At 46.6% G+C, this 25,506-nt stretch overlaps 1 protein-coding gene across 2 annotated transcripts in view; it reads left to right on the plus strand.

The window, feature by feature from the left end:
- Positions 1–2,341: 2,341 nt before the first annotated feature.
- Positions 2,342–25,506, plus strand: part of EPHA8 (EPH receptor A8) — a 60,934-nt gene continuing 37,769 nt past the window's right edge. For both annotated transcript variants that reach the window (XM_083628583.1, XM_083628584.1), the window contains exons 1-3: positions 2,342–2,587; positions 19,939–20,003; positions 22,062–22,725. In XM_083628583.1, coding sequence (XP_083484709.1) covers positions 2,500–2,587; positions 19,939–20,003; positions 22,062–22,725 — 817 coding nt within the window. In that variant the 5' untranslated portion in view covers positions 2,342–2,499. The remainder of the gene's footprint in view (positions 2,588–19,938; positions 20,004–22,061; positions 22,726–25,506) is intronic.

The raw sequence follows: 25,506 nt of genomic DNA on the forward strand, positions 1-25,506 counted from the left end.
TTTATGGTCACTCTTTCATCAATGTGAACTGTGTTCCCAGAGCTTCCTGGGAAACAAAACAAAACAGAAGTCTGGTGTCAAATAGCGATAGCATCCTCCTCTGCAACAGGCAGTGTGCAGATGCTCTACCCAGCCTTTTGAAGAAGAGGCAGTGAAAGGGGCAAGATGTGGTTATAGTAGAAGTAGGAGTTTTGCAAAAGCCCCCTGATGCTTCAGACTGGCCCCAACCTGACCCAATCCAAACTGGGGCTGACCCAACCTGAATCTGGCTCCAACTCAGTTCAGGGGCCTTGGATGGTGTTTAATAGAGCATGCAGTTGGGAGGGATAGAAAATGGAGATCATGGCATTTTCTCTTCTCTCTCTTCCCCACCTGCCAGAACAGGCCCTTTTGAAAGCCCTGGGTGATTCAGGGCAGACCTGCTTCAATCTGTGGCTGCCTCAACCTGACCCAGCTAAATCCTGAATTGATCCAATTTGGCCCAGTTTGGTTTGAGATCTGGAATTTGGACAGCTCTGGTGCACAGCCCTGTTTAGAAGCCCGTGAATTGGTTGCCCAGTGTTGTGGTGCAAGCCTTGACCTCGTCAGAGGCCTGGCCTCACCCTCTGATGTTGCTTCAGCTTTAGATTGAGCCTTATGTAGGAGCAGCAGTTCCACCCCAGCTGCACACTCTGGGAAGGGACCACCTCAACCGCTCCAGCAGCCTTTTACTCCAATGGAGTCGGAGGATGATAGTGTGACTACCTCAAACCAGAGGGCCACTGATAGCCACTACGGACTCACCTTATTGACTTGATTTGCATGGGGCTTGATTTGCATGCAATTTCCCCTCTGCCCCTCTACCCTCTCTTTCATCCCCTGCTGAAGGGGACCCCAATCCCATAGTCAATCCCTAGTAGGTTCCCCATGGGAGAGTGAAGCCTAGGGATTGAGGAAAGGTTCTCTACCTCTGCTGAAGGTCAGGAACTGGAGGAGAACAAACATTTTATCACTCAGGACAGCATTTTTAAAATTATACTTCCAGATCAATAAGCTGAACTTGATTAGAAACAGATGTGTTACTTCTGGTTTAAAATGTGATTTGCTCATTTTAATTATACACTTTAGTTTTTACCTTATGTATCATCACATGGTGCTGTGAATTTGTCATTTTAAAGATGTATTTTAAGGCTGAGCAGGAAACCTACAAAATCAACATTTTGCTGATTTTCACGAGAGATAAGAAAATGTGGAGCCCTGAAGTAGCGGGGGGTGGGGCAAGTCTGGGGCTTAGTTAAGAGGAAAGGCAACTGACCCTCAGACTTTGGGATTGTTGAAATATATACAACAACAAAATAATAATCAGTTTGAGCTGTGCAACTGAAATTGGTTTTACTAGACATATCTTTTAAAAACAATGTGGACTAAAGTCACTTCTGAGGTCGCTTCGGGATTAGGGGTGGTAAAGCGTAATCTCCATTAGTTTCATAGGAGATCCACCCCTTGGTGGGTGTATGTATAAAATCCATATAAACGACTCAGGTCCCAAATCTATGAAAGACTGCCTCCTTCCTGATCTTGGGTGTTAAGATCATGAGAGACCTGTCCAATATTGTCCAATATTGTGTATATATTGTGATTTAATATCAGTGCTGTGTTTTAATCGTTTAAATTGTTGTAACCCACCCCAGGACCTTCGGGTGAAAAGGTAATAAATTGTAATAAGAATTTCTTGAAAACAATATGCAAAACGCATTATACCAATTGCTTGCAGAAAAGGAGGCAGATCAGGAGAAATGTGCACTGAAACAAACAATCAATCAATCAAACAAACAAACAAACAAACAAACAAACCATAAAATGATGCTTAAATGTACAGGACCAAACTTCAGACTGGGGGCGGAAGGGATGAGGAACTGCAATCGACAGATCCACCCGTGCCATTCTAGCTAGCTCTTTGCAGCCTTCCCGACCAAGCGGCTGCGTCCGGGACCTGTCCAGCAGCCCCTTCCCCTCACTTGAGCATCCACCCAGCCCGAGGGTCCGGGAAGGGGAAAACGGCTGTCCAGGCTCGGTTCCCTAGCAACCGCAAACAACCTGCCATGCGGAAGGCGCAAAGGACCGAGAAGAGGCAAGGGCTTCTTTTTGGAGCTGCGCGCAGAGGAGGCGAGATGCAGGAGGCGCAGGAGGTGTTTGAACAGAGGTGCCCACCCCGCTCCCTGGCTGCGCGGAAGGAGATGCTTTCCTGGCCCAGCGATCGGGGTGGGTGGGAGGTGGCGGATGGGGAGGAGAGGAGGGGGGAGGAGGAGGGAAGGGGGAACTTTGGCGAGGCTGCAAATCCAATTGGCTTCTGCGCCGTGACAGGCAGCCGGGCGCCTCGCCCCCTCCTCCCGCGCGCAGCGCTGCCGGAGTGTGGATGGGAGCAAATGTGGGGAAAGTGCAGTCGGAGGCGCCGGGGCTCCGCTGACAGCACGCAGCCAGGGCGCTCGCTCTGGCCCGCCGGGCTGCCCCCGGTGCACTATGGCCAGGACCCCGGCGGAGCGCGCAGCCTCCTTGGCCGCCTTCCTCGCCTCCTGCGCCGCCTGCCTCGCGGCCACCACCAGCGAAGGTAAGAGCCCGGGAGCAGCGCGGAGAGGCAGCCCTTGCCTCGGGTGCCGGCTGGCACGGGTGGGCTGGGCGCTCGCGAGGGCTTGTCGCCCAGCAAACTTCCTCTCGCACTGCTGGGGAGGGTCTCCCAGAGTTTGATGCTCCTGGAGGTTTGGGGACAGCGACCGGGGAACCTGCCCGAGACCGCTTGTCCCTCCAGCTCAGCGTTGCCCACACTGACTGGGTTTCGGGCAGGAGATGGCGGGATTTGAACCAGGGACCTTTTGTTGCAAGGCAGGGGCTCAGGGAGCTACGGTCCTTTGCCACACAGCGGAGGAGAAGGACATCGGGAACTCCCGCTCTGTAAATAATGAAGAGTGCCCAGCCCAGGGCGCCATCAGTGGCAAGGTGTGTGCAGACAGGATGCCCCAGTTTTGCATGAGTGCAGTGGGCGTTTGTGGTCTGTGAGACGAGAAGAGGAAGAGGGTGGGTTGCTGGGCGTCTTAAAAGATGGACTTTGTTGCGTATAAAAGTCCAGGAAGGGGAGGCAGACAGGACACACCTGCTCATCACCTCTATGCTTTAGGAGGAGACTGTCCCACAACATTGTTGCTGGTTCCTTTGCCCAGATGCTGGTCTCAGTGTACTTTTTGGGGATCAGCAAGGGGGATTTTGGGCTGAGGCCACCTCTAGTGGCAGTCTGTCTTGGCTGGCATTCTAGAGCAACTGCTCATTTCTGCTGACCCCTCTGATACTGTCAAGACCACCTGCATCTTCCACCATGGCACATGCCTACTTGTGAAACTATGGCAGAACCAGCTCCTGCAGTGGAGCTGCTGTTTCTGCATGGCCAACTTCCCTGGACTTTAAATAAGTGCCCATCCACTGGCATGTTTGCATCCCACTGTTGACCTCTGTGCTCTTCCTTGACTCTTCTCCAGAAGACATCCAGGGTCATTCTGTGGGGCCTCAGAGCGAACATCAGGTAGGTGGATAACTAGCCAGAGTATTGATCAGTTCTGTGAAGTCTGGTGCTGTTAGCCTGAGTTCTTCCACTACTCCTCTCCAGCAACCACAGCAAAGTCTCTGCACCTCTTCACCTACAGAAGCTTTCACCAACCTGGTGCCCTCCAGATGTTTTTGGTGCTACAACTCCCATCAGCCTCAGCCAGCATCTGGAGGGTGCCAGGTTAGCAAAAGCTGAGCTACAGCATGCCTCTTGGTAGAGCTGCCCATCTCTCCATTATTCCTGTCAATTTTGTGCCACAACCGTACTTCCAAAGCCCCTACCTGATTTTGCATTCATTTACAGTGGTACCTTGGTTCCCAAATGGTTTGGCTCCCGAACAAATCAGCTCCTGAACGCCGCAAACCCAGAAGTGAGTGTTCCAGTTTGCGAACGTTTTTTGGAAGCCGAATGTCTGACACAGCTTCTGCGGCTTCCGATTGAGTGCAGGAAGCTCCTGCGGCCAATCGGAAGCCACGCTTTGGTTTTTGAAATGTTTTGAGAATCGAATGGACTTCCAGAATGTATTAAGTTCGAGAACCATAGTACCATTGTATCTGCTTTCATTTATATCCCTCCTTTCCTTCAAGGTGCATGGATTTCCTTCCTCCTACTTTACCCTTACAACACCCTTGTGAGGTAGGTTAGACAGAGAGAGAGAGAGAGAGAGAGAGAGAGAGAGAGAGAGAGAGAGAGAGAAGCTAGCTCAGAGTCATCCAGTGAACCTTGTGGCTTCATTGGGATGTGACCCTGAGTCTCCCTAGTCCTTGCCATGACTCTAACTGCTACAAGTCTCTCTTATGAAGGTAAAAAGCTGGTATAGCCCAGTCAGTAGAGCATGTAACTCTTAATCTCAAAGTTGTGGGTTCAAGCCCCACATTGGGCAAAATATTTACTGCATTTGGACTAGATGACCCTTGTGGTCCCTTTCAACTCTACAATTCTATGAATCAATACATTCATGTAGGATAATTCTATTAATGCCATTTATTTTAGCATTTATTAATGCTAAAAGCAACCTATAGGTTCAGGAGAAGCATACCTCTAAATATCAGTTGCTGGGGGTGGTGAGGACAATGGGGGATGGATGGTTGGGCCATCCCATGGGCATCTGGATGACCCCTGGCAGAGACAAGATGCTGGATAGGATGGGTGCTTGGTCTGATCCAAAAGGGCTCTTCTTATGTTCTTGTGAATAGCAGTGAAGGGGGGTTGTTGTCTTCATGCTTTGCCTATGGGCTTCCCAGAGCCATCGGATTGACCACTGTGGGAGACAGGATGTAGAATTCGATAGCCCTTTGGTCTGATCCAGCAGTGCTCTCCTTGGGTCCTCACTTGCCTCCATGTGCTTGTTAAAGAAGATATGCCCCTCTCCTGGTGCTTGTCCTCCTCCTCTACCCTGGCCTAGCCCTTTAGAATCACAAGTGCAGTTGTGTTTCCCTGCCACCTAGAGACAGGGGGATCATCACCCATGGTTCTTACCTGCTTCCCCTGGTGGCTGAGAGATCACAAGGAGGTCACGGCAGGGCAAAGCAGCTCCCACAACCCTCCCAGCTCCCTAGCTGCTCTCTCTCACACGCCAACTCTGAAGCTACATTAACCACAGCCATTCGGAGAGAGCATGTCAGGTCAAAGACAGCTGGCAGAAAAGGGATTGTGACAGGGAGGATGGGCGCCTCACATGAGCCCTGCTGGATCAAACTCAAGGCCTATTACAGAGCTGCAGGGGAACCACAAGGGCAGAGGGCTATTCAGCCTATCTAGGGTCACAACCTGTTCCCCCACAAGCAGCACATGAGAGCAGCAGCTCCCCCTCTGCTGTTCTCTAGAGATTGGTCATCAGGGACATGCTTCCTGTGATCTTGGAGGCTGTCCGTAGCCACTGGGACTATCATAGACACTGATAGACTTCTCCTCCATGAATTTACTCAACCCCCTTTTGAGGCTATCTAAGCTGGTGACTGCCACATCTTGTGGCAGCGAATTCTGCAGTCTAATTACCCGCTGCCTTGAATCTTGCACCATTCAGCTTTGCGGGGTGACCCCGTTGGTTTCTGGCATTAGGAGAGAGGGGGACCAATGCCTTCCTTTCTACTTTCTTCATGTCAGGCACCGTTTTACCCAACTGGATTATGTGCTGTTGTCCCCCCCACCCCCACCCCATTGTGTCTCCCCCCCCCCAAGCGAAAAAGCCTAAAGCGCCGGAACATTTGAGTTGCTGCATCCCCTTGATCATTTTTTCGCTGCCCTTTCCTGCAGCTTTTCCGCAGGCACCACACCTGCAGTTTCCAAGCTGGTAGAGATAAGTGGGAGAGAGGAGGGTGTCTCGGGGAATTTGCATGAGATCATGGTGACCTGCGTTCCTTTGGCTCCGAATACCCTGGCATGGCCTGTGCTGAGTGGCCGACATTGCTTCTCGCAGTCCACCCTTCTGGAAAGATGGTTCTGAAGGGAGTTGAGGCCAGGTAAACAAAGGGGCCCATCACCTTGACCCCGGGGCTTGGGGCAGTGCACTTGCTCTGTCTCCTTGAGGGGCATGGTGCCTGTGAGCTGCCCAAACCAATCATGCCAGCCTGACTCTGGCTGGGAGGCTCTGCTCCTGTTTACATAACAGCATGCTGTGATTTGCAGAGGGCGTTTTTTCTCCCCTGATGCTGGGTGGGTTTGAACTATGGGCCACACGAGGCCAATGTGTCCTTGGCTCCAGCATGATGCTGTCCGCGCTGCCAGGTCTGTGCCAAGCAATGTGAAGGCTTGGTACTGGCATTAATGTTTTCCAAACACCACCTTACGGAAGGAGGGTAGGTGGCTGGGGGGGGGGAGTGGCTGCGGGCTTTCCATTCTGAAGATCCGTCCCCCCCTGCCTTGATTCCAGATCCTTATTTCATTACTTGATCCCCAAATCCCACCCTTTCCACTCCATATCAAAGATCTCCTGCCTGGCAGGAACTGAGTGCACAAGAAAATATTTTTTGATATATTTATGCCCATTGGATTCACACACAAAAATATTTTTCGGACATCTTTTATGCTGTGAGCACGAGTTTCCAGGGTGGATGGACCGACTTGTCTGGGTTTTCCAATTGCGATCATACTGTTTGTCGTGGGCACAGGGAATAAACTCAGCTGGCTTCACATTTTAATGCAGACCAACTAATTCATTTTAATGCAGACCAACTAATGAGCAAAAGCACAATCGCTGGAAACTCCGAGCTCATCCACACTTCCACCTGTCCTTTGTCTAGAAAGCATGGGTCCCAGCAGTTGAGCCCTTGCATCACCACTTTCCCCAGGAGAACTCGCCCAGAGAAAACTCAATTGACATTTGCTCCGATTTATCACTAAAGTGTAGGCTTCCCCGGGGGAAAGCGATAGGGCAAAGGCAAATCTGGATGAGCCCTCATATGTCTCCAAATTTTGCAATGCAGTACTCTGACCCTGCCCCCCCAAAAGTTTAAGAAGTACAGTCATGGGTTTATTAGGGGAACGTCTGCATAAAAAAATGCATATTTTCATGAAAAGATATACGAACAGGCATTCTTGCAAAATCTGTATGTCCACTAAATTGCGGAAGAATTTCCATGAGGACATTTAAATATATCTATATCTATATCTATAAATGTATATATGTTTGTGTGCCTATCATGAATGATTTGGAAGCATGGAGAACTGAACTGTAGGTTGCAAAAATGAAAAAGTCAGAGGAACCAAGACTGCCAGATCCATCCAAACCTAGTGTGTATTTGTGACCTTCTACTCACACAACCAGAGGATGTTCTAGTATGGGACATGCCCAGATAATTTATTATTAGTTCCAGGGTCACAGTTGGGTCACAGTATTGTGTGGTGTCAAGGTTGCATCCAGTAACAGGATGGTTTGGGCCTAGCAGCCATGTGCTTCTAATACCACATCATACTCCAGAATTGGAGTATGGACACTGAAGTCATGCAGAAAGCAATGTGTCTGGAAAGATAAATGCTCAGGTGCTATTGGGCAAACGGTCCATATTCCAATTCCAGGGCTGTTCCCAGCCATTTTGGCACCTGAGGTGAACCACGAAATGGTGCCCTTCCGCTGCAACCAGAGATTGAGTTTTCACATGTCATAAAAGCCACCTTCAGATATAGGTGGTGCTGTGGTCTAAACCACAGAGCCTAAGACTTGCCGATCAGAAGGTTGGCGGTTCAAATTCCTGTGACGGGGTGAGCTCCCATTGTTCGGTTCCTGCTCCTGCCAACCTAGCAGTTCAAAAGCATGTCAAAGTGCAAGTAGATAAATAGGTACCACTCCGGCGGGAAGGTGAACAGCGTTTCCATGCACTGCTCTGGTTCACCAGTAAAGCGAGATGAGCGCCTCAACCGTAGAGTCATCCATGACTGGACCTAATGGTCAGGGGTCCCTTTACCTTTACCTTATAGCACAAGTTTAGCACTTATTCCTGTGTTATTTGCAACCAGATTCTTTTCTGGAAGTAAATAGCACAGAAATGAATGCTAAACTTGAGCTACATTTTCTTATTTTTCCAGAGGTGTCATGTGAAAGCTCAGATATAATACAAAATTTAACAGTTAGGGAAACATTGAAGAAACTGGAATAAACTGCTGTGTGAATGCAGAATGAGTGGAGAGAGAGAAAGCGAAGGAGTACCAGAAAAGAGAGAGAGAGAGAAAGAAAGAAAGAAAGAAAGAAAAAAAGAAAGAAAGAAAGAAAGAAAGAAAGAAAGAAAGAAAGAGAGAGAGATTGGAGTGGCAGGAGGAAGGTGAGAAGAAGCACCCACTTTTGGATTCTGGTCTTGCACCTAAGGCAAATCACCTCCATCACCTGAGAAAAAAGCTTCTCTACCTTTGACTTGGAGGGTGCTCAATTACCTTACCTATGCATTCAGTATTTTGTGTGTCAGAGAGACAGACAGAAAGAGAGGAAATGATTTCAGAGTCGGACAGGTAAAGAGCTGGTTGACCTGCACTTCCGTTGACCCGTGATCCTTTCTTTCTCCACTGCCAGTCATCACCAATTACACCCTCCCTCTCTGCTTAAAGGAAGAAGGGATTTTCTTTGGGACAATGGCATGTTTGGGTAGGAGGGTGGTGCATTTGAAAAGCCTTTCCTCTGCCTGAATGTGATCCCAATCCCAAATGAGGTCTGTCTGAAGTTTGTTGCAGTTTAATGTAGGGCAGGGGTGAGCACGGATAATCAAAGGGGAGCTGTGGGTGGGGCTGGAGTAAAAAGTAGGTGGAGCCACCTTTCTCTTTTGTCTGTCTGGTATCACCCTCTCCTTCGCTTCCTGCCACTTCCCTTTCCCCTTTCCCCTTCCATTCCACTTGCAAGAAATTAGGTCAAGAGCCACATAAAATTATTCTGTGGGTTGTAGGTTGCCCACCCTTAACACAGTGTGCTATTTGGCCCTGGGTGAATCTGTCCATTTAATTTTTTTATTCAGTTTTCCACATTTTTAAATCAGTTTGCAATTTTTTAAATTAAAAAAATCCTTCATGAAAATTCAGCAGCATTTGAATAATAATAATAATAATAATAATAATAATAATAATTTGAATTTTCCCTTCCATACACAGATATGTATGCAATTTTGTCTGATATACACATTTTTGAAAAGCAATTTCCCCTTAGATTATGCATTTTCATGTGTTATTTTCACTAATGCATGCATTACAATGCACATTGTCTCCTGGTGTATGCATTTTTGTACGCGTCACCAGGCTGGAGAAATGCGTTGCAAAATCCAGATAGGTTACAATTTCAAAAAATGGCTGTGTTTTTGTTTGCTTATTGTTTCACCAGTGGGCGTGGTGTGACACAACAATCAACATAATTGGACAACATTAATAATAATAATAATAATAATAATAATAATAATAATAATAATAATAATTGCTACTCCCACACCCTTTCCACATATGCATGTTTCTGTTCTCCCATAATTCACCCATTGAAATGGCAAGAAAAAACTGTATGCCAGGATACTGACCATTTTACTCCTACAATTTTCAGGGTTAACGTGGTTGCAAGCCCGCCCCCCCCCCGCCTGGAAGCAATTAACATGGAACTGAGTCCTAAATTTCCACTATATTCTGCCAACCTTCTGTAATGGTTTTTTACGTCATGTGACAGCTCAGATATGATGCAGAAATTAAAAGGGGGAACAGAATAAATGGACCTGCGAATATGGTCTATAATGATCCTAGCATCCTACCATCGTGATCCACAGCCCTTCTGACTAAGACTCCAGTCCACAAGACACACAAGGTGCCACAACATTATTTAGAGCTATGCCTGTAGGTTATGGCTATGGCAACATCACCCCGGCAGAAGAATCCACTACTTAATTAAAACAAGCTATTAAAAGGAAATTTAAAAATCCAATGAAATATACCATAATAAACCATGGAGGGGGGGGGGGCGTGGAATGTAAGCCAAAGGATGGTATAGCTCACTGATTCATTGACTTCCTGAAGTTTTTACCCCAAGTGATCTGAATTGTAGAAACTTAATTATCAGCTTCTTTGGGATTAGGAACAGTCTGTGTTTTCTAAATCAGTCAGAAGCAGGTTGGTGCCTCACTATCTTGCAGGAGGGGCTGCAATCAAAGTGGATAGGATGAGAAATCTTTGTTTAGTTTTGCGGCTAGCAAAGTAACGGAGAAATGCACTGGAAAATATGGGCTGGATGATGGGGGCTCTGGTCTTTCTCTCTCACACACAACACCACAACTCGTCGGCATCCCCAAAAGCTGAATATTGGAAGGACAAAAGGAAGTATTCACACAGAGTGTAGATAAACTCTGGAACTTGTTCCCCCAGGAGGCAGTAATGGCCACCGACTTGAATGGCTTTAAAAGAGGATTAGACAAATTCATGGAGGAGAAGGCTGTTGATGGCTACCAGCCATAATGGCTACGCTCTGCCTCCCCAGTCAAAGGTGGATTGTTTCTGAATACCAGTTGCTGGAAACCAAGGGAGAATGCTGCTGTGCTCAGGTCTTGTTTTGGGGCTTCCCATTTGTTCATCTGGGGGGCCACTGTGAGCAGTGGCAGAGTTAGTTGCATGGCCAGCCATGTGCACCCGGGGGGGGCAGGGTGAACTGCACAGGTGGGGGCGATCCACTGTGAGCTGCGCAGGGGGCAGGGCCACCCGCCACGCTCAAGCCACTTCACATGGGGGTGGCAGGGCAAGCCCCCCACGGTGTGCCTTTTTGTCACTCCCCCTCAGGGATGACCCCCGGGGTGGACCACACCTATCGCACCCCCCCTTTCTCCGCCAGTGACTGTGAGCACAGGATGAGCCATTGGCCTGATCTAGGAGCCTCTTGTTATGTTCTTATGATACGCAGTGGCCATTCCTACCCAGAATGTAGGAACGATCAGTTCCTTACACATACAGAAAAAAGATTGGGTGGGACTCATTGTGTCAGATTGAGGTTGCTGAGTGGGTCTATATTGGTTAAGGCGATCCTTCGAGTGAACTGGTCTCAAGTTATTGAAGACTAGGGCGTATAGTCAGTCCCCCACTCCGAGTTACTGGTGTGGACTAGAATATCCACATGCCCCAAACAATCGCTGAAAAGCTAGAACGGTCATTCCTTAGTCCTTAAATTGTGGGTCCTTAAAAGGTATAAGCAAGCTCCCATACTGTCACCAAACTAGAGGTCATTTTATTATGACCAATTCCACACTGAATGTTTTCTGTAGCAGGAGCTACTGCATTATCCTTGGTGTGTTAGAAGTATTGCTAAAAAATATTAGTTTACCTTTTACACCTATTTTCATGCTAGATAGAATGTGTGTATACAATGCTATTTTTCTAGAAAAACAGGTGCCGGAGCTCATCATGAACTTCGCCCTTGTTCTTTTAGAATGACAATGGTGCCCATCTGAGAGGTGTCAAACTTACCTCCTGTGAGCTTCAACTGAAAAGAAGCTGTGTGTGTATATATACAATATCTTATTTATAGTTTAGCTCTCCCTTTCCCTCCCCGTAATTGTTTGGGGTTTGTTTCGTTATTAACAATTTGTTTTGAACTTGGTAATGTTAAACAGATTTTGATATTAGTTGTTTTTTAAAGTGATGGAATTATCTATTAAGAACTTTATGGGTTGTAGTCAATATTAGTCCTACTCAAACTCATTACAGGTAATAGACATATCTAAGGTTCATTAAGTTCAATGTGTCTACTCTGTGTAGCACAAGCACTGGATACAACTCAGGATCTTTAAATGGATTCAGGAGAATATATTTCACTCCATTTTATTTTGTGTCAATCATCTGTTTGAATTTTTCAGTGCCCTTAAAAATGTTTCCTTCCCTGAAATGCGTTAAGCTCCCAATAAACATTAATTTTGGAATTTATTTCTTCAAACAGGAGGCCACCCCAGAATTGCTTCAGTAAGACTCCACCTCTCTCTCACACATGCTTACATAAGTAAATTGACAATACTTGCTTTATGCTTATGATTTAGCACACTTGTTTCCGGCAATCTAGTTTAAAAATATGTTTTATGTGTGTGTGCTTTTAGGAAGGGAGGAATGCAAGGGCAGATTTATCTGTACACATAACAAACACACACACACACACACACAGAGAGAGAGAGAGAGAGAGAGAGAGAGAGACTAATTTTTCATTAACTGTAACTACACCCTTCGAAAAGCTGTTGATGATAGTTTTATAAGCCATGTCGGCAGGAGATCCATTTTGAAATGATTTTCCAGTGTGTGATTTGTCTGACTTATTAAGCAGGCTGATGCCTGCTTTTGTCGTGCAATATCCTCAGAATGAGACTTCTATTGACATCATGCAAAATTCAGTTTAATTGGCTATTGCTTTCAAAGCAAGGCCTTCGGCCGTCTGGAAGCGTTTCATCGTTCTGACAGTCCTGCGTGGTGCAGAATGAGCGTGAGAAAGAAAGGGACCACTTGCCATCATTAGTACAAACTCATTGGCCTGGCATGTTTTTCTTTGTTTTCTACTGGGTGTGATTATTGTAGCCTGATTCTGTGGCCGGCCGGCCAAGATCTGCCTGCATCTGATTTGAAACAGCAGAGGGACTGAAATTAAGAAGTGAGTGCAAATTAAAAAGAGTCAAACAAAGAGGAATTAATTCCTGACCACTCGGGGTCTCTTCAGTTGATCAATGCTAAACACATGTCATCTAGAAGCCCTGCACCCGACCTTGCTAAGAAATTCCTGGAAAACAAAAAGGACTGTGCAGTTTTGAAACCAGTGGTCAAAATCAGTTTGGTTTTGAACGCTTCAGTCCACCATCTTGAATCAAAATTGTATCCAAACAGAGACAAAAACCTGCTCCTTGATCTCAGGAACCGTCATGCAAAATTTGGCCATGATATCTCAAGAGCTGTCCAAATGCATAGTGAATAAGCAACTAGCTTGGTCAACATTCAACATTCTTGATCCCGTAAGTAGGGGCGAAACCCTGTAGTACAGGGGCCCCAATAACTACCTCCCTGAGCTGCTCCAGAAGAAGACACTATGGCCAGTGCCATGGTGTCAAAAGCAACTGAGATGTCAAGGAGAACCAATAGGGTTACACTCCTCCAGCTCTCTCCCAACAGAGGTAATAAATCAGGGCAATCAGGGCTCTTTCGGTGGCAAAACCGGGTCTGAAACCAGACTGGAATAGATCTAAATAGTTTATATATTCCCTCAGGAATATCTGCAGCTAGCCAGCCACCATTTTCTCAACCACCTTGCCCTGGAAAGGAATATTGCAAACTGGATGCTAGTTTTCTGAAATCTCTTTATCCAGGGAAGACTTCTTTAAGAGGGGCTGTATAACTCCCTCCCAGAATAAGGCACTGATCAATCTCACTGGACTCATCTGTATTGTTGGGCTTCAAAGCAATTGTGAGGCAAGACATAATCAGGTATTTGCATGGTACGTCCCTGCTTAAAGAGGGCACATTATGTCTGTGTTACTTTCAAAGTGTTCTCCTATGCGCCAGTTTCATCCCATTCCTGCATTATCATGTGGATTAATAATAATAATAATCTGCACCAAAAATCTGCATTTATTGAATATTCTAAAACATTTTTTTAAAAAATCAAAACAAGTGCTTCTGAATCTCTCAAGTATGCTTTTAAAAGCATATTTTTTTTTGCCCCAGCCAGCATGACCAATGCTTGGGAATAATAAAAATAAAGTAAAGTAAAGTAAAATAAAATAAAATAAAATATAAAATAATCAAAAATAATCAAAAATAAAATAAAATCTGTCCAACTACCCCTGTTACAGGATCATCTTTCCCATGCAAATGTCATAAATGCAGGAGATACAGGTCGATTACAGCGTTAATTCTGTAGAGACACATTTTCTCCCCAATGTGCAGGAAGGCTGTGTGCGAGAGAGAATCAGAACCCAGCAGCACCGACTGCCTCATTCAATTGCTTAATTATGCAATCCTGCTAAACGTCCTGCAACCTTCTTAAACTTCTTGCATCCCCTCCCTCCCCACGGCCCTGACAGGTCCTTTAATTAACTATATGCAGTTTGCCAGGTCAGAATGCCAGGAGAAGGCGGAGGTGGAGGCGGAATATTTTTGCTACCTAGCTTTGGGAACTGCCTCGCCACACAGCATGCTCTAAATGGAGCTTAACCAATTTCGCTTCCAGGAGCAAAAGTGCAGAACCAAAATAGACTGAGAATCTCTCTTTCTCTGGCACTCCCCAGTAAGGTGAAATGTGTGCTGTGGTACAAGAGAAGCCTTCAAAGAAACCCGGTTTTCCCCACCACTGATGAGAGCTTTATTCTCAATGCAAAAGTGCAGAGGTAGAGAGCCTCTGGCTCACTAAACAGACCTGGCACATGTCTCCATTTGGCCCATAAGGTTGTTTTAATTTGGTCACCCCGGCCACGCTGGGTGGCTTCCAGCATATAGGTAAAGGTAAAGGGACCCCTGACCATTAGGTCCAGTCGTGGCCGACTCTGGGGTTGTGGCACTCATCTTGCTTTATTGGCTGAGGAAGCCGGTGTACAGCTTCTGGGTCATGTGGCCAGCATGACTAAGCCGCTTCTGGTGAACCAGAGCAGCGCACGGAAATGCCATTTACCTTCCCGCTGGAGCGGTACCTATTTATCTACTTGCACTTTGACATGCTTTCAAACTGCTAGTTTGGCAGGAGCAGAGACCAAGCAACGGGAGCTCACCCTGTTGCAGGGAATCAAACCACCGACCTTCTGATCAGCAAGTCTAGGCTCAGTGGTTTAACCCACAGTGCTATCCACGTCCCAGCTTCCAGCATATACAGAAATATAATGAAACATCAAACATTATAAACTTTCCTATACAGGCCTGCCTTCAAATGTCTTCCAAAGGTTGTAGAGTTACTTATCTCCTTGACATTTGATGGGAGAACGTTCCACAGGGTGGGTGCCACTACTGAGAAGGCCCTCTGCCTGACTCCCTATAGCTTCATTTTTTCCAGTGAGGGGACAGCCAAAAGGTTTTCCACTAATGGTACTTACCTGCCCCACACCATGTTGTAAATGATGGAACAGCTAAGAATACAAACTGCAAATAGATATTTTCATTCCTTAGGCAGCTTGCCAAGGGTTACAGCAAGCTCCTTCAGAGACATGTCTTCAGCAGAATCTGCCTCTTGATGCTGACAGCATGCCTCCAACAGCTGATCAGCCTCTTTGAAGTTCTCACCTGTCATCATAATGATGTCAAGTGACTGACAAGTGGGCAGGGTCAACCACCTGTCAAAGCTGGACTATGGGGAGCGGAGGCAGTCAAAGTTCTGGCTTGCTGCAGTGGGGGGGCATAGTCATAGTAGAAGCAAGGATTAAGTCCCCTTCCTCAACACCATCACTACGGACCATGCCAGCTTCCTTTACAGTTTTTGTTTTTAATCGTATCCGTGCAATTGCTAATTGCACAAACAATGGCACATCTAGGTCAATCCTAATTTATGGGCAAATGAACTAATGTAGAGAAAGTGGAAAGGGAGTTTCGTCGGCCAAAAGAGAACTGGGATGGGGGGTGGGGAGACAGAATAAAATGGCCCGAGCAATGCTGGAAGGGGGGGGTTGGGCCAGCCTTTTGGTTTAAAGAACTAATTGAGCCTCCTGGCAATTGGGAGATACAATAGGTAGGGGTGTGTGTGTTTGCTTTCTGATTCGACATCCTCCCAATTTTTAAAAAGAATAATTTAAAATATTAACAGTGGAATCCTTATGCATATCTGCTTAGAATTAAGTCCAGTGAGGCTTACTTCCAAGTAGTTGGGGTGGGGGGAATTCTGTTCAGTTCACATTTAAAGGTGAACCCACCTAATTTGCACTTTCAGAAACCAAACAAGAACTGAAATTTGCATTTCTCTGAATTTTGCAATGCAGTTTTCCAGCTGAATAATGTCTACCAAAAAAAATGTGCATGCAAGGATAAGGTGTGCATGCAAATGTACGTATGCCATCAAAAACAACATACAGAAATGAATTATTTTGGGGGAAGTTGCTTTGCAAAAAAATATGTGTCTGTTAGGGATAATGGCATACAAAAGTGTAGATTAGGAGAAATTTGCCCTAAAATGCTGATGAATTTTCATGAGGACTTTATAAAAGAATTGCAAACTGATGTGGAAATATGGAGCGCCAAACTTAAGAATGGAAAAAATGAGGAATTGAGAAAAACCAAAATTGGCATAGGTGCCCGTCCTTACATCTAAGCAAATGGGTACCGGAGTGCTCCCTAAATGCGCAATCCTATACATACTTAAAAAGGTAAAGGTACCCCTGCCCGTACGGGCCAGTCGTGTCCGACTCTAGGGTTGTGCGCCCATCTCACTTAAGAGGCCGGGGGCCAGCGCTGTCCGGAGACACTTCCGGGTCACGTGGCCAGCGTGATGAAGCTGCTCTGGCGAGCCAGCACCAGTGCAGCACACGGAAACACCGTTTACCTTCCCGCTATAAAGCGGTACCTATTTATCTACTTGCACTTTAGGGGTGCTTTCGAACTGCTAGGTGGGCAGGAGCTGGGACTGAAAGACGGGAGCTCACCCCGCCGTGGGGATTCGAACCGCCGACCATACAATCGGCAAGCCCTAGGCACTGAGGTTTTACCCACAGCGCCACCCGCGTCCTTATCTGAGAGTAAATCCCACCGATTTCAACTGGGCTTGCTTCTGAGTAGACATGCACAGGGTTTGCAATGAAGGCTGGATTTTTGTGCTCGCTTACTTTGGAGTAAGTCAATGAAACTTAGTTCTAAATACAGTGCAATGTTCAACATGATGTGGGCATGACATTGAGGGTCCAAATTCCTAGTTGTGTCTTCACCAGCACTAGCCAGAGGCTGGTTTGACATATGCCACCAGGGCTGGCCTACCCATGAGACAAGGGGAGGCCATGTCTCAGGTGGCAGGATCTACAGGGGCAGCAGATCCCAGTGTAGATCTTTATTCCCCCCCCTTGATCCTGACCTTCCTGATCTTCACTCACCCCTTCTTCCCTGGAGGGGAGGGGGTGCCTTTGCCTCAGGTGCCAAAATGTCTCGTGTTGGCCCTGCATGTCACTGTATTTGACAAAGCAACTTATGGTGGCCACAGTCATGCAATTTGATGGTAAGAATAATATTTATCCAGCGGCATAAATATTGCAGTTTATTGCTGGCTGGGTGGTGAGTTGTTTCCTCACCACAAGCACATTTTAAGCCTTGGAATCACTTCTCGGATTCACAACAAAGGCCAGACTCAGAACATCTGTGTTCCCCTGAAGAACTGGATCGTAATTTGTGGCCTATTTGTGGCTGAAGTGGTGCAGAGGAAATGCGGGGATGGGAAATGTCAGCGTGGAGAGCGGAAAATATTTCTGTGCCGGCGCCCTAGGGGAAGAAAAATGGGGGGATTTGCTACTTAATGGGCAGGTACGCAGTGGGGCTTTGTTCTCCAATGCATGGTTGGCATATCAGGTGCTAGAAACTGAAGGGAAGGAAAAGCTCCAGAAAATTATTCAGACAAAGCAGGATGAATACATTGCAGGAACAAAACGGGCACACTCAGAGGTATATTTCAGTCACATCCTTCTGCCAAGGAGTTCTAGGAAAGCTACATGGTTCTTCTCCTGTGTAGACAGTACTGAGATAGATAAACGTAAAATTCTGACACAGTATAAGGCTTACTGTATGTCCCTGATCCAAAATCTGTTGCTTGCAGCATGAGCTGTAGCCTGCAAAAGTATCCATGCACTGACAGACCCTCCAAGTGTCCCTATTTTCCAGGGACAGTCCCGGATTTACGGAAGCCGTCCCAATTTCTGATTTGTTCTTGGAATGTCCCCTTTTCCTTAGGACGTCCCTATTTTCACCGGAGAAATGTTGGAGGGTATGGAGCTATCTGACCCCCAAGCCATCTGAAGACAGCTCTGTGTAGGAAAGTTTCTTAATGTTTAATGTTTTGCTATGTTTTTATATATGTTGGAAGCCGCCCAGAGTGGTTGAGGCAACCCTGTCCAGATGGGCAGGGTATAAATAGTAAAATTATTGTGATGATGATGATGGAACAGAACGTCCCTGTTTTCATCGGATAAATATTGGAGGGTATGACGGACCTTGGCTGGCAGCTGCTGGCCTTTTCTCATTCCCACCCATCGCAGGGTTGCCAAGAAAATGGCCCCATGAGGCTCTCGCTTGACACAACAAATGTCCAACATGGAGGAGGCTGAGCTTTTGGCTGCCCACCCACAGCACACACGCACATGGCTAGATTAAAGAGAACCTTCACCAGAGTGTTGAAAGGCATTTGGTTTCCAGATCACGAGCAGAGCAATTTGCCTCGACTTCCTCATTAACTTAAGCTGGGCTCCCTGGAGGCGGACAACTTTGGAGCAGGTGACTTTGATTCCACCCCTGCTGTCTCCCCCTACTCCATGAAATCTCTGCTTGGGAGATCCTGCTCCCTCGCTTCTTTTGGTGTGAGCAGAGAGGTATTGGTATGGGTTTGCGTGTGTGCGTGTCGTAGCTGTGCACCACGGGGCATAATTACTTTGGCTTTAGTGTGCAGACTTCAAACCTGGATTAATTCCCGCAGGAAGTGTGAAACAAACAGAGAAGGACTTGGCTGAGCCTCTGGAAAGTAAAGATTGCAAGGGGGAAGTGGGAGCACGTTGTTTTGGATGGAGTGGCTCTGCCCTTGAAAGAAAGAAAGAAAGAAAGAAAGAAAGAAAGAAAGAAAGAAAGAAAGAAAGAACAATGTACAGATTCATGCTGGACACGGCATTTCTTCCGGGTGTCTAGATGGATTTATTATTTTATTTAGTGGATCTGTACCCCACTCTTCAACCAAAAAGACTCTCAGAGCGGTTAATCAAACACAAAACTCAGTGTATGATGGAGGCTGGCTTATTATGGAAAAAGCAAGCTCCATTCTGCAATTGTGGCTAACACCCCTTTCTAGAAAAAGGGGTGTTGGAACTCACCATGAATACCTCCCTTGTTCTCTTATAATGGCAATGGTGCCCACCTGAGAGGTGCCGGAACGCAGTTCCTGTGAGTTCTGGCTGAAAAAAGCTCTGGGTAACACCACTGGGCTTTAGAGGTGTGCTTGCATCTGTGCGATGTCAGACTCGAATACCAGCTGTTGAACAAATGTTGCTGCTTCTGCCATCACACTTCCCAGGGCAGAGGCTCCCAACCTTGCCTTCACTCAAGCTTAGTGATGGTCCAATCTGTCAGTTTCTGTTTCTCTCCATTCCTCATCTTTCCACTCTTAAGTTCGCTTTTCTACATCTCCACATCAGTTTGTGAATTTTTTTTAAAACTGAGCGTTTTAATGAGAATTTCTCCTGACAGTTTGCAGGTATTTTTGCACATTTTTGCAAAGCACTTCCCCTAATGGAATGCATGTTTGTATACTTATTTTTACTAATCAATACATTTTGATGCACATCGCACAATTTTACCATGGTATACAGTGGTACCTCAGGTTAAGTACTTAATTCGTTCCAGAGGTCCGTTCTTAACCTGAAACTGTTCTTAACCTGAAGCGTATGTAACCTGAAGCATATGTAACCCAGCCAGGCGAAAACACTCAAGGCGGGTACAGAGTTGGGCCAGTGAGGGGTGTGGCCTGGGGAGAGGGTGTGTGACTGGAAATGGGGTGTGGCCTGGGAAGAATCCCAGAGGCCAAATGGAAAGGCCTAAAGGGCTTCATTTGGCTCCTGGGCTGCAGGTTCCCCACCCTTGCATTAGAGCATCCATTCATTTGAGGGCTCCCAGGTTCTTCAGACTCTGACTTTTGATGAATGAGTTCTCAAGAAGGCCCAAGCATTTGTTGGACAACTGTGCTTGCCTCACATTCTCTGTCTGTCTAATGAAAGTTTTCTTCTTATATCTTTCAGTGAACTTGTTGGACACTTCCACCATTATTGGTGACTGGGGCTGGCTCACCTACCCTTCCCATGGGGTAAGTCACATGGAAAACCTATGGAGAGGGATGAGCGATAGGTCAGTTGGTAGAGCATGGGAATCTTAATTGTGGGTCTGTACCCCACATTGGGTGAAAAATTCTCACATTGCAGGGGGGGGGGGTGAACTAGATGGTCTTTGCGGTCTCTTCCAATTCTGCACTTCTTTGATTCCTGTTGGGTTGAGCCAAATTTCCATACTGTTAAGTTTCTTGTTTCCCAATGTTTCTGAGAATCCCACCCCCTGGGAAGGAAGTAGCCACCATCTTTTTTGATAGACTGACTTAGGCTACCACTTTAGAAGACTCAGTGGGGAACTGATTGCCCTTCAGCCTCTATTCTCCTCCTCCAATAATTTATTTATTCCTCTTTGATGCGTTCCAAGTTGGTGGCCACCACTGCCACTTGTGGGAGAGAGTTCCACAGTCTAAATATGCACTGTGCGAAGAAGAGTTACTTCTTTTTGTCTGTTCCCGAATCTTCCATTGAATAACCCCAAATTCTAGTAGTGTAGGAGAAGGAAAAAATTCCCCCCTGAGCCAAACAATTTCTCCCAGCAAACATCTGCGCTTCCTTCTTCCTTTGCCCATGTGGGCAAGCTTAAGCCACACTCGTATCTATTATTTGCATCTTTATCCCTTTATAACCTGGTGTGTATGTGTGTGTGTGTGTTTAAAATCTTGTGTTGATTTTAATTTAAACTGTTAACAAGTTCCTGAATACAGATGTAATCAAACCCGCTTGCCTGCCGCATTAATTATGATGTCCTCATTTTCATCTTGCTAGGAGACCTTATCTCAATGACATGGGAAGAGAGGAGAGTCATTTCGCTTTATGAAAAAAGAAACAGAGATAGGAACAAGGCAGTGCATGTTAGGTTGTAATAGGAGCTCTCACAGCCTGTCCCTTTTCTTGCACAGTTTGCATCCCAGTTAATCAGAGGAACCTCTTTCAAATACGGAAAGCGCTTTAAATAATCAGCTGTTGGGAAACTTCCACCACATGGGCTTAATATGGTCTGGGAGGTCAGCTTGCAAGGCTGTTTGGGGAAAACCTAAGCCATCTTTCCTGGGCCTGATGTCATATGAGAAAATTCAAGTCATATGGGAGCATTCAGCAGGCAAAACCCTGAACTTTTTGAATGGGATGCCTTTTTTCTGCTGCCTTGCACAGTAAAAAGAAAAGTCTCCAACTTCAAAACACGCCAAATTTTGTTTGCAAAGGAAGGATCAAGAACACACTTAGAGTGCACACCTGGGCTTGAACTATCAATGACCTAACATCATATAGCATCAGATGAGTGATAGGTACATAGCTCGCCTACCTGCCAGAGTGGCCTGTGTCGGGTTAGCCACTTCCCGGTCTGGTCCTCTGTCTAGATCTACGTAGTTCTGTAACCTCTGAACTCATCCAACTAACAATCCTGCGAATGTTTCCTCAAAATAAGTCCTGTTTAGGGAAGGATAAATTTGCATATTTTGGTTTCTTCCAGTTTCTCATTTTCCCAATCTTAATTTAGATTGCCCCATTCCCACATACATTTCCCTACCCCCAAAACGGCAATATGAAAATTCGTACTTGTTTTTTTCTGCGCTCATTTCTCCTAATATGTACATTTTTATACACATTTGTTTCTGGTATATGCATTTTCATGAGCAACTTTCCCCAAATGGAATGCATTTCTATACTTTATTTTGTGTGCATATTTCATGAATATGTGCATTTTAACTTTTATTGATTTGCTGGAGAACTGCATTGCAAAATTCAGAGAAATGTGTTCCAGTTTGCATATTCGCCTTTGGAAGCACAAACTTGGTACGCTGGCATTAAAATGTGAATTGAACCACTTTCATCCCCTAGCCTGACCGAATTCAGTGAGACTGAAGTCAGTGTCTTTATGACTGTAGCCCTACAGCACCCTCCTACACTTGTCTGTTGACAAAGGTCAAGGTGTCAGTTAAAGCTGTGACGTCCCTTACCTTGGGACGTAAGTTTGAAGTACAAAATCTGCTGGACCTGGTGCCTCTAACTCCTCTCTCCTGCTCTTTCCTTCCAAGTGGGACTCCATCAATGAAATGGATGAATTCTTCAACCCCATCCACACCTACCAAGTCTGCAATGTCATGTCCCCCAACCAGAACAACTGGCTGAGGACTAGCTGGGTGCAGCGTCACGGGGCTCACCGGGTGTACGCAGAGATCCGATTCACCCTGCGGGACTGCAACAGCATGCCAGGGGTCCTGGGCACATGCAAGGAGACCTTCAACCTCTACTACCTCCAGTCGGACCGCGATCTGGGCAGCACCCCCCGCGAGAGCCAGTTTGTGAAGATTGACACCATTGCAGCCGACGAGAGCTTCACCAACGTGGACCTGGGCGTCCGGCGACTCAAGCTCAACACGGAAGTGCGTGGCGTGGGGCCCCTGAGCAAAAGAGGCTTCTACCTGGCCTTCCAGGACATTGGAGCCTGCATTGCCATCGTCTCGGTCCGAGTTTACTACAAGAAGTGCCCAGCCATGGTGAGGAACTTGGCATCCTTCTCCGAGGCAGTGACAGGAGCAGACTCCTCGTCCCTTGTGGAGGTGCGGGGCGAGTGCGTGGGGCACTCTGAGGAAAGGGACACCCCGAAAATGTACTGCAGTGCTGACGGGGAGTGGCTGGTGCCCATCGGAAAATGTGTCTGCAGTGCCGGCTATGAGGAGCAAAGGGATTCGTGTCTGGGTAAGTCTGGATGTGGGTTGTGCAAAACTACTGTTGCTGCTGTTGAGAAGGACGGAGGGAAGAGGCACTGGGAGAAAATGTTTTGGTGCTGCTCCATTTGATCAGGTCCACTTCAAAGAACAGGTACAGGGTTGCCCCCCACCCCCAAATTGCAGCTAAAAAAAAAAGAAATTGCAATATTGCCTGTCAATGACCTGTGAGCTTCCATCAGGGACAGACTTCAGTAATCTTTCATAATGCTAGGGTAAATCTGGACAGAACAGTTGTTGAGCTTTTTTCGGCAAAATCATGAAAAGAATTGCTGTTCTTCAGCACTGCCAACATGGGCTGCCATAAGTCTAGATTTGACCTATTTCTGCCCGGACACTGCTGCCGACTGCGATATTATGGATATGTCCAGGAAATGGCAACCCTAGTAATACAGTCCCCTGTGCAAGGCCAAAATTTGGCACCCCCAAATGGATTATGGGTTTCCTCAATTTTATGCCCCCTTAGCCCACACCACCCTAAAACTGCTGCTGCTTCCATAACCTGGAGGATGTCAAGGTGTTGGTTAAAGGGAGAAAAATAGGAAACCAAACAGAAGAGCTTAGACCTCTAACAGCTTACAGCATGCATCCTGGAGTCAAGGATTATTGCATTGTTTCTGGTTCCACCGCTATCTACCTTCCCAGGACTTCTCGAGGTGTAATTAGAAGCTGGTGGTCCTTCTGGGCCCACATACAGTGCAGGAGTCAATAACAATGGAGATACCCGATTTGCTCCGAGTAGAGATTGCCCTGAGCGCCAGCCTCACATGCATTGATTATTTGGCGCCTTGCCGAGCGGCCTCCCTTCCAGCTGTGTGCGTTTGGCTCCGCTCCAGGGCCCTCCCTTGGGGGCTCTGGCCACTTCTGGGCTCCATCAGCCGGCCGTTTTTTCTGCAGCCCTGCCTTTCCTTTGGCAGGAAATTTCCTCAGCAAAGAAAACAAAAGCAAAGTCAACAGAAACAGAGCTATCTCCTTAATCCATCGCCGGCGAGCACTTGGAGGAAGACGGAGGCGTTTTCCCCGAGTGTCCGTGGGCTCTGGGAAGACGGCTGCAGCTCGCAACTGTATAAACGACGATAAGGAGGCAGCAGCTGTGCAGAAGGCAGCAGTACACACTGCCCTAAGGCTACATGTGTACAACAGGCGACTTGACTGGGGTCCTCATAGGAGGCTTTGTTTGCTTTCAGTTTCTTTCAGGGGGAAAAAAAGTGCTATTTAGAGGAGCAGAGCTTTGACTTGGCAAATATGAAAAGGCGGCTTTGTTTAGAGGCGGGGGGAATGTGAACAGCAGGATTGACAATACCTTGCACAAGGTTACCTCTGGCAAAGTCACGCAGGGAAGGACACAGCTATGCTAGACAGATGCCCATCTTCACGTGCCCTGGATACATTGCAAGTTCGGAAGTCACATAGGCTGTGAACCAGCTGAAGCAAAGAGGGAACTTCCTGGCCAGAGGCTGAATGTGGCCCTCCAGGGTTCTGTATCTGGCCCTCAAGACTCTCCCTAGGCCACACTCCCTCTCCGCAAGCCACAGCCCTCATTGGCCCTGCTAATGTTTAATTAGGTTTTAAAATCATAATTATGATATGGGAAGGAGAGGACTGGGGAAGGAGTCCTCCTCCTCCAGATTGCCCCCTCAACAGCTGTTGAGTGGAGGGGCAATCCGGGGGGTAGGCATCAGGCAGGAAAGTGAATGTCAGGTCAGGCAGGCAGGGGTGGGGCTAGATGATCGCTGGGCACCCCTTCCAACTCTGCAATTCCATTGTTGTATATATATTCTTTGCTAGCAATTTCCCCTAAAATAGAACTCCAGTTCTTCCTTTTCAGTTATGCCCTGGAGTTTTTCCTGTCCTGCACCTGAGGTCTCATGAGGTCATGTGGGCATCACTGCAATAGGGGTAGTTGGAGAAGACCCTTCAGAGAAAATATGATGGTCTGGGGAGATATAAGTGGGGGTGGAGAGAGAGGGAGAGAGAGGGAGAGAGTCAGAGAATCAGAGAATCCTCTAAGTCTCCTGTCCCTGAGCTGTGAAGGGACTTAAAGATCAAAACAGTACCTTGGACCCCCCAAAAACGCAGGATTATGCTGAACACAGGTACAAGTTCTCTCTCTGCATGTACTGTGTGAAGTAATATACTTAGTACAGCTTAGCTATTTGTGTACACGGGTGCACAGATGGTGCACACATTGAACAGAACATGCGAACACCCCTTAGACATAAGAATTATTTATTTACAGCATTTTTTTAAAAATTGCTATAATTCTGAAAGTTTGAGAAGTTAGTGTTTTTGTTCTAAAGTTAAGACCCTGTGCAGAAAAAAAAATGAAAAGAACAACACTGCACAATTCTTTCTATCAAATGTAAACCTTGGTAGTGGGCTTGTTTTTTAGGAAGCACAACAGACCTAGCATGCCTTGCCTTGTTGCCAGTAAAAGGGATTTGCTTCAATGGTGCATTATCGCTGCTTTCACACAGCAGTTGAACCTGTTTCCCCAATGTTTCCCCAACTTCCACACTACATCTGAGCTTTCACCCAATGTCAAAGCCACTCCTGGAAATACTGTGCAAATTTAGTGCTCGTTTCTGTGTTATTTGCAAAGCATCCCCCCTCCCCCCAGAAGCAAGTAACACATGAACGAGTGCTAAACATGTGCTGTATTCTGCTACATTTCTGGAAGTGGCTTTTACATTGTGTGGAAGCTCAAATATAATGCGGAAATTAGCAGTTAGGGAAGCATCGGGGAAATGGA

The sequence above is a fragment of the Podarcis filfolensis genome (genome assembly GCF_964270895.1).
Source record: "Podarcis filfolensis genome assembly, chromosome: 8".
NCBI classification, from domain to species: domain Eukaryota; kingdom Metazoa; phylum Chordata; class Lepidosauria; order Squamata; family Lacertidae; genus Podarcis; species Podarcis filfolensis.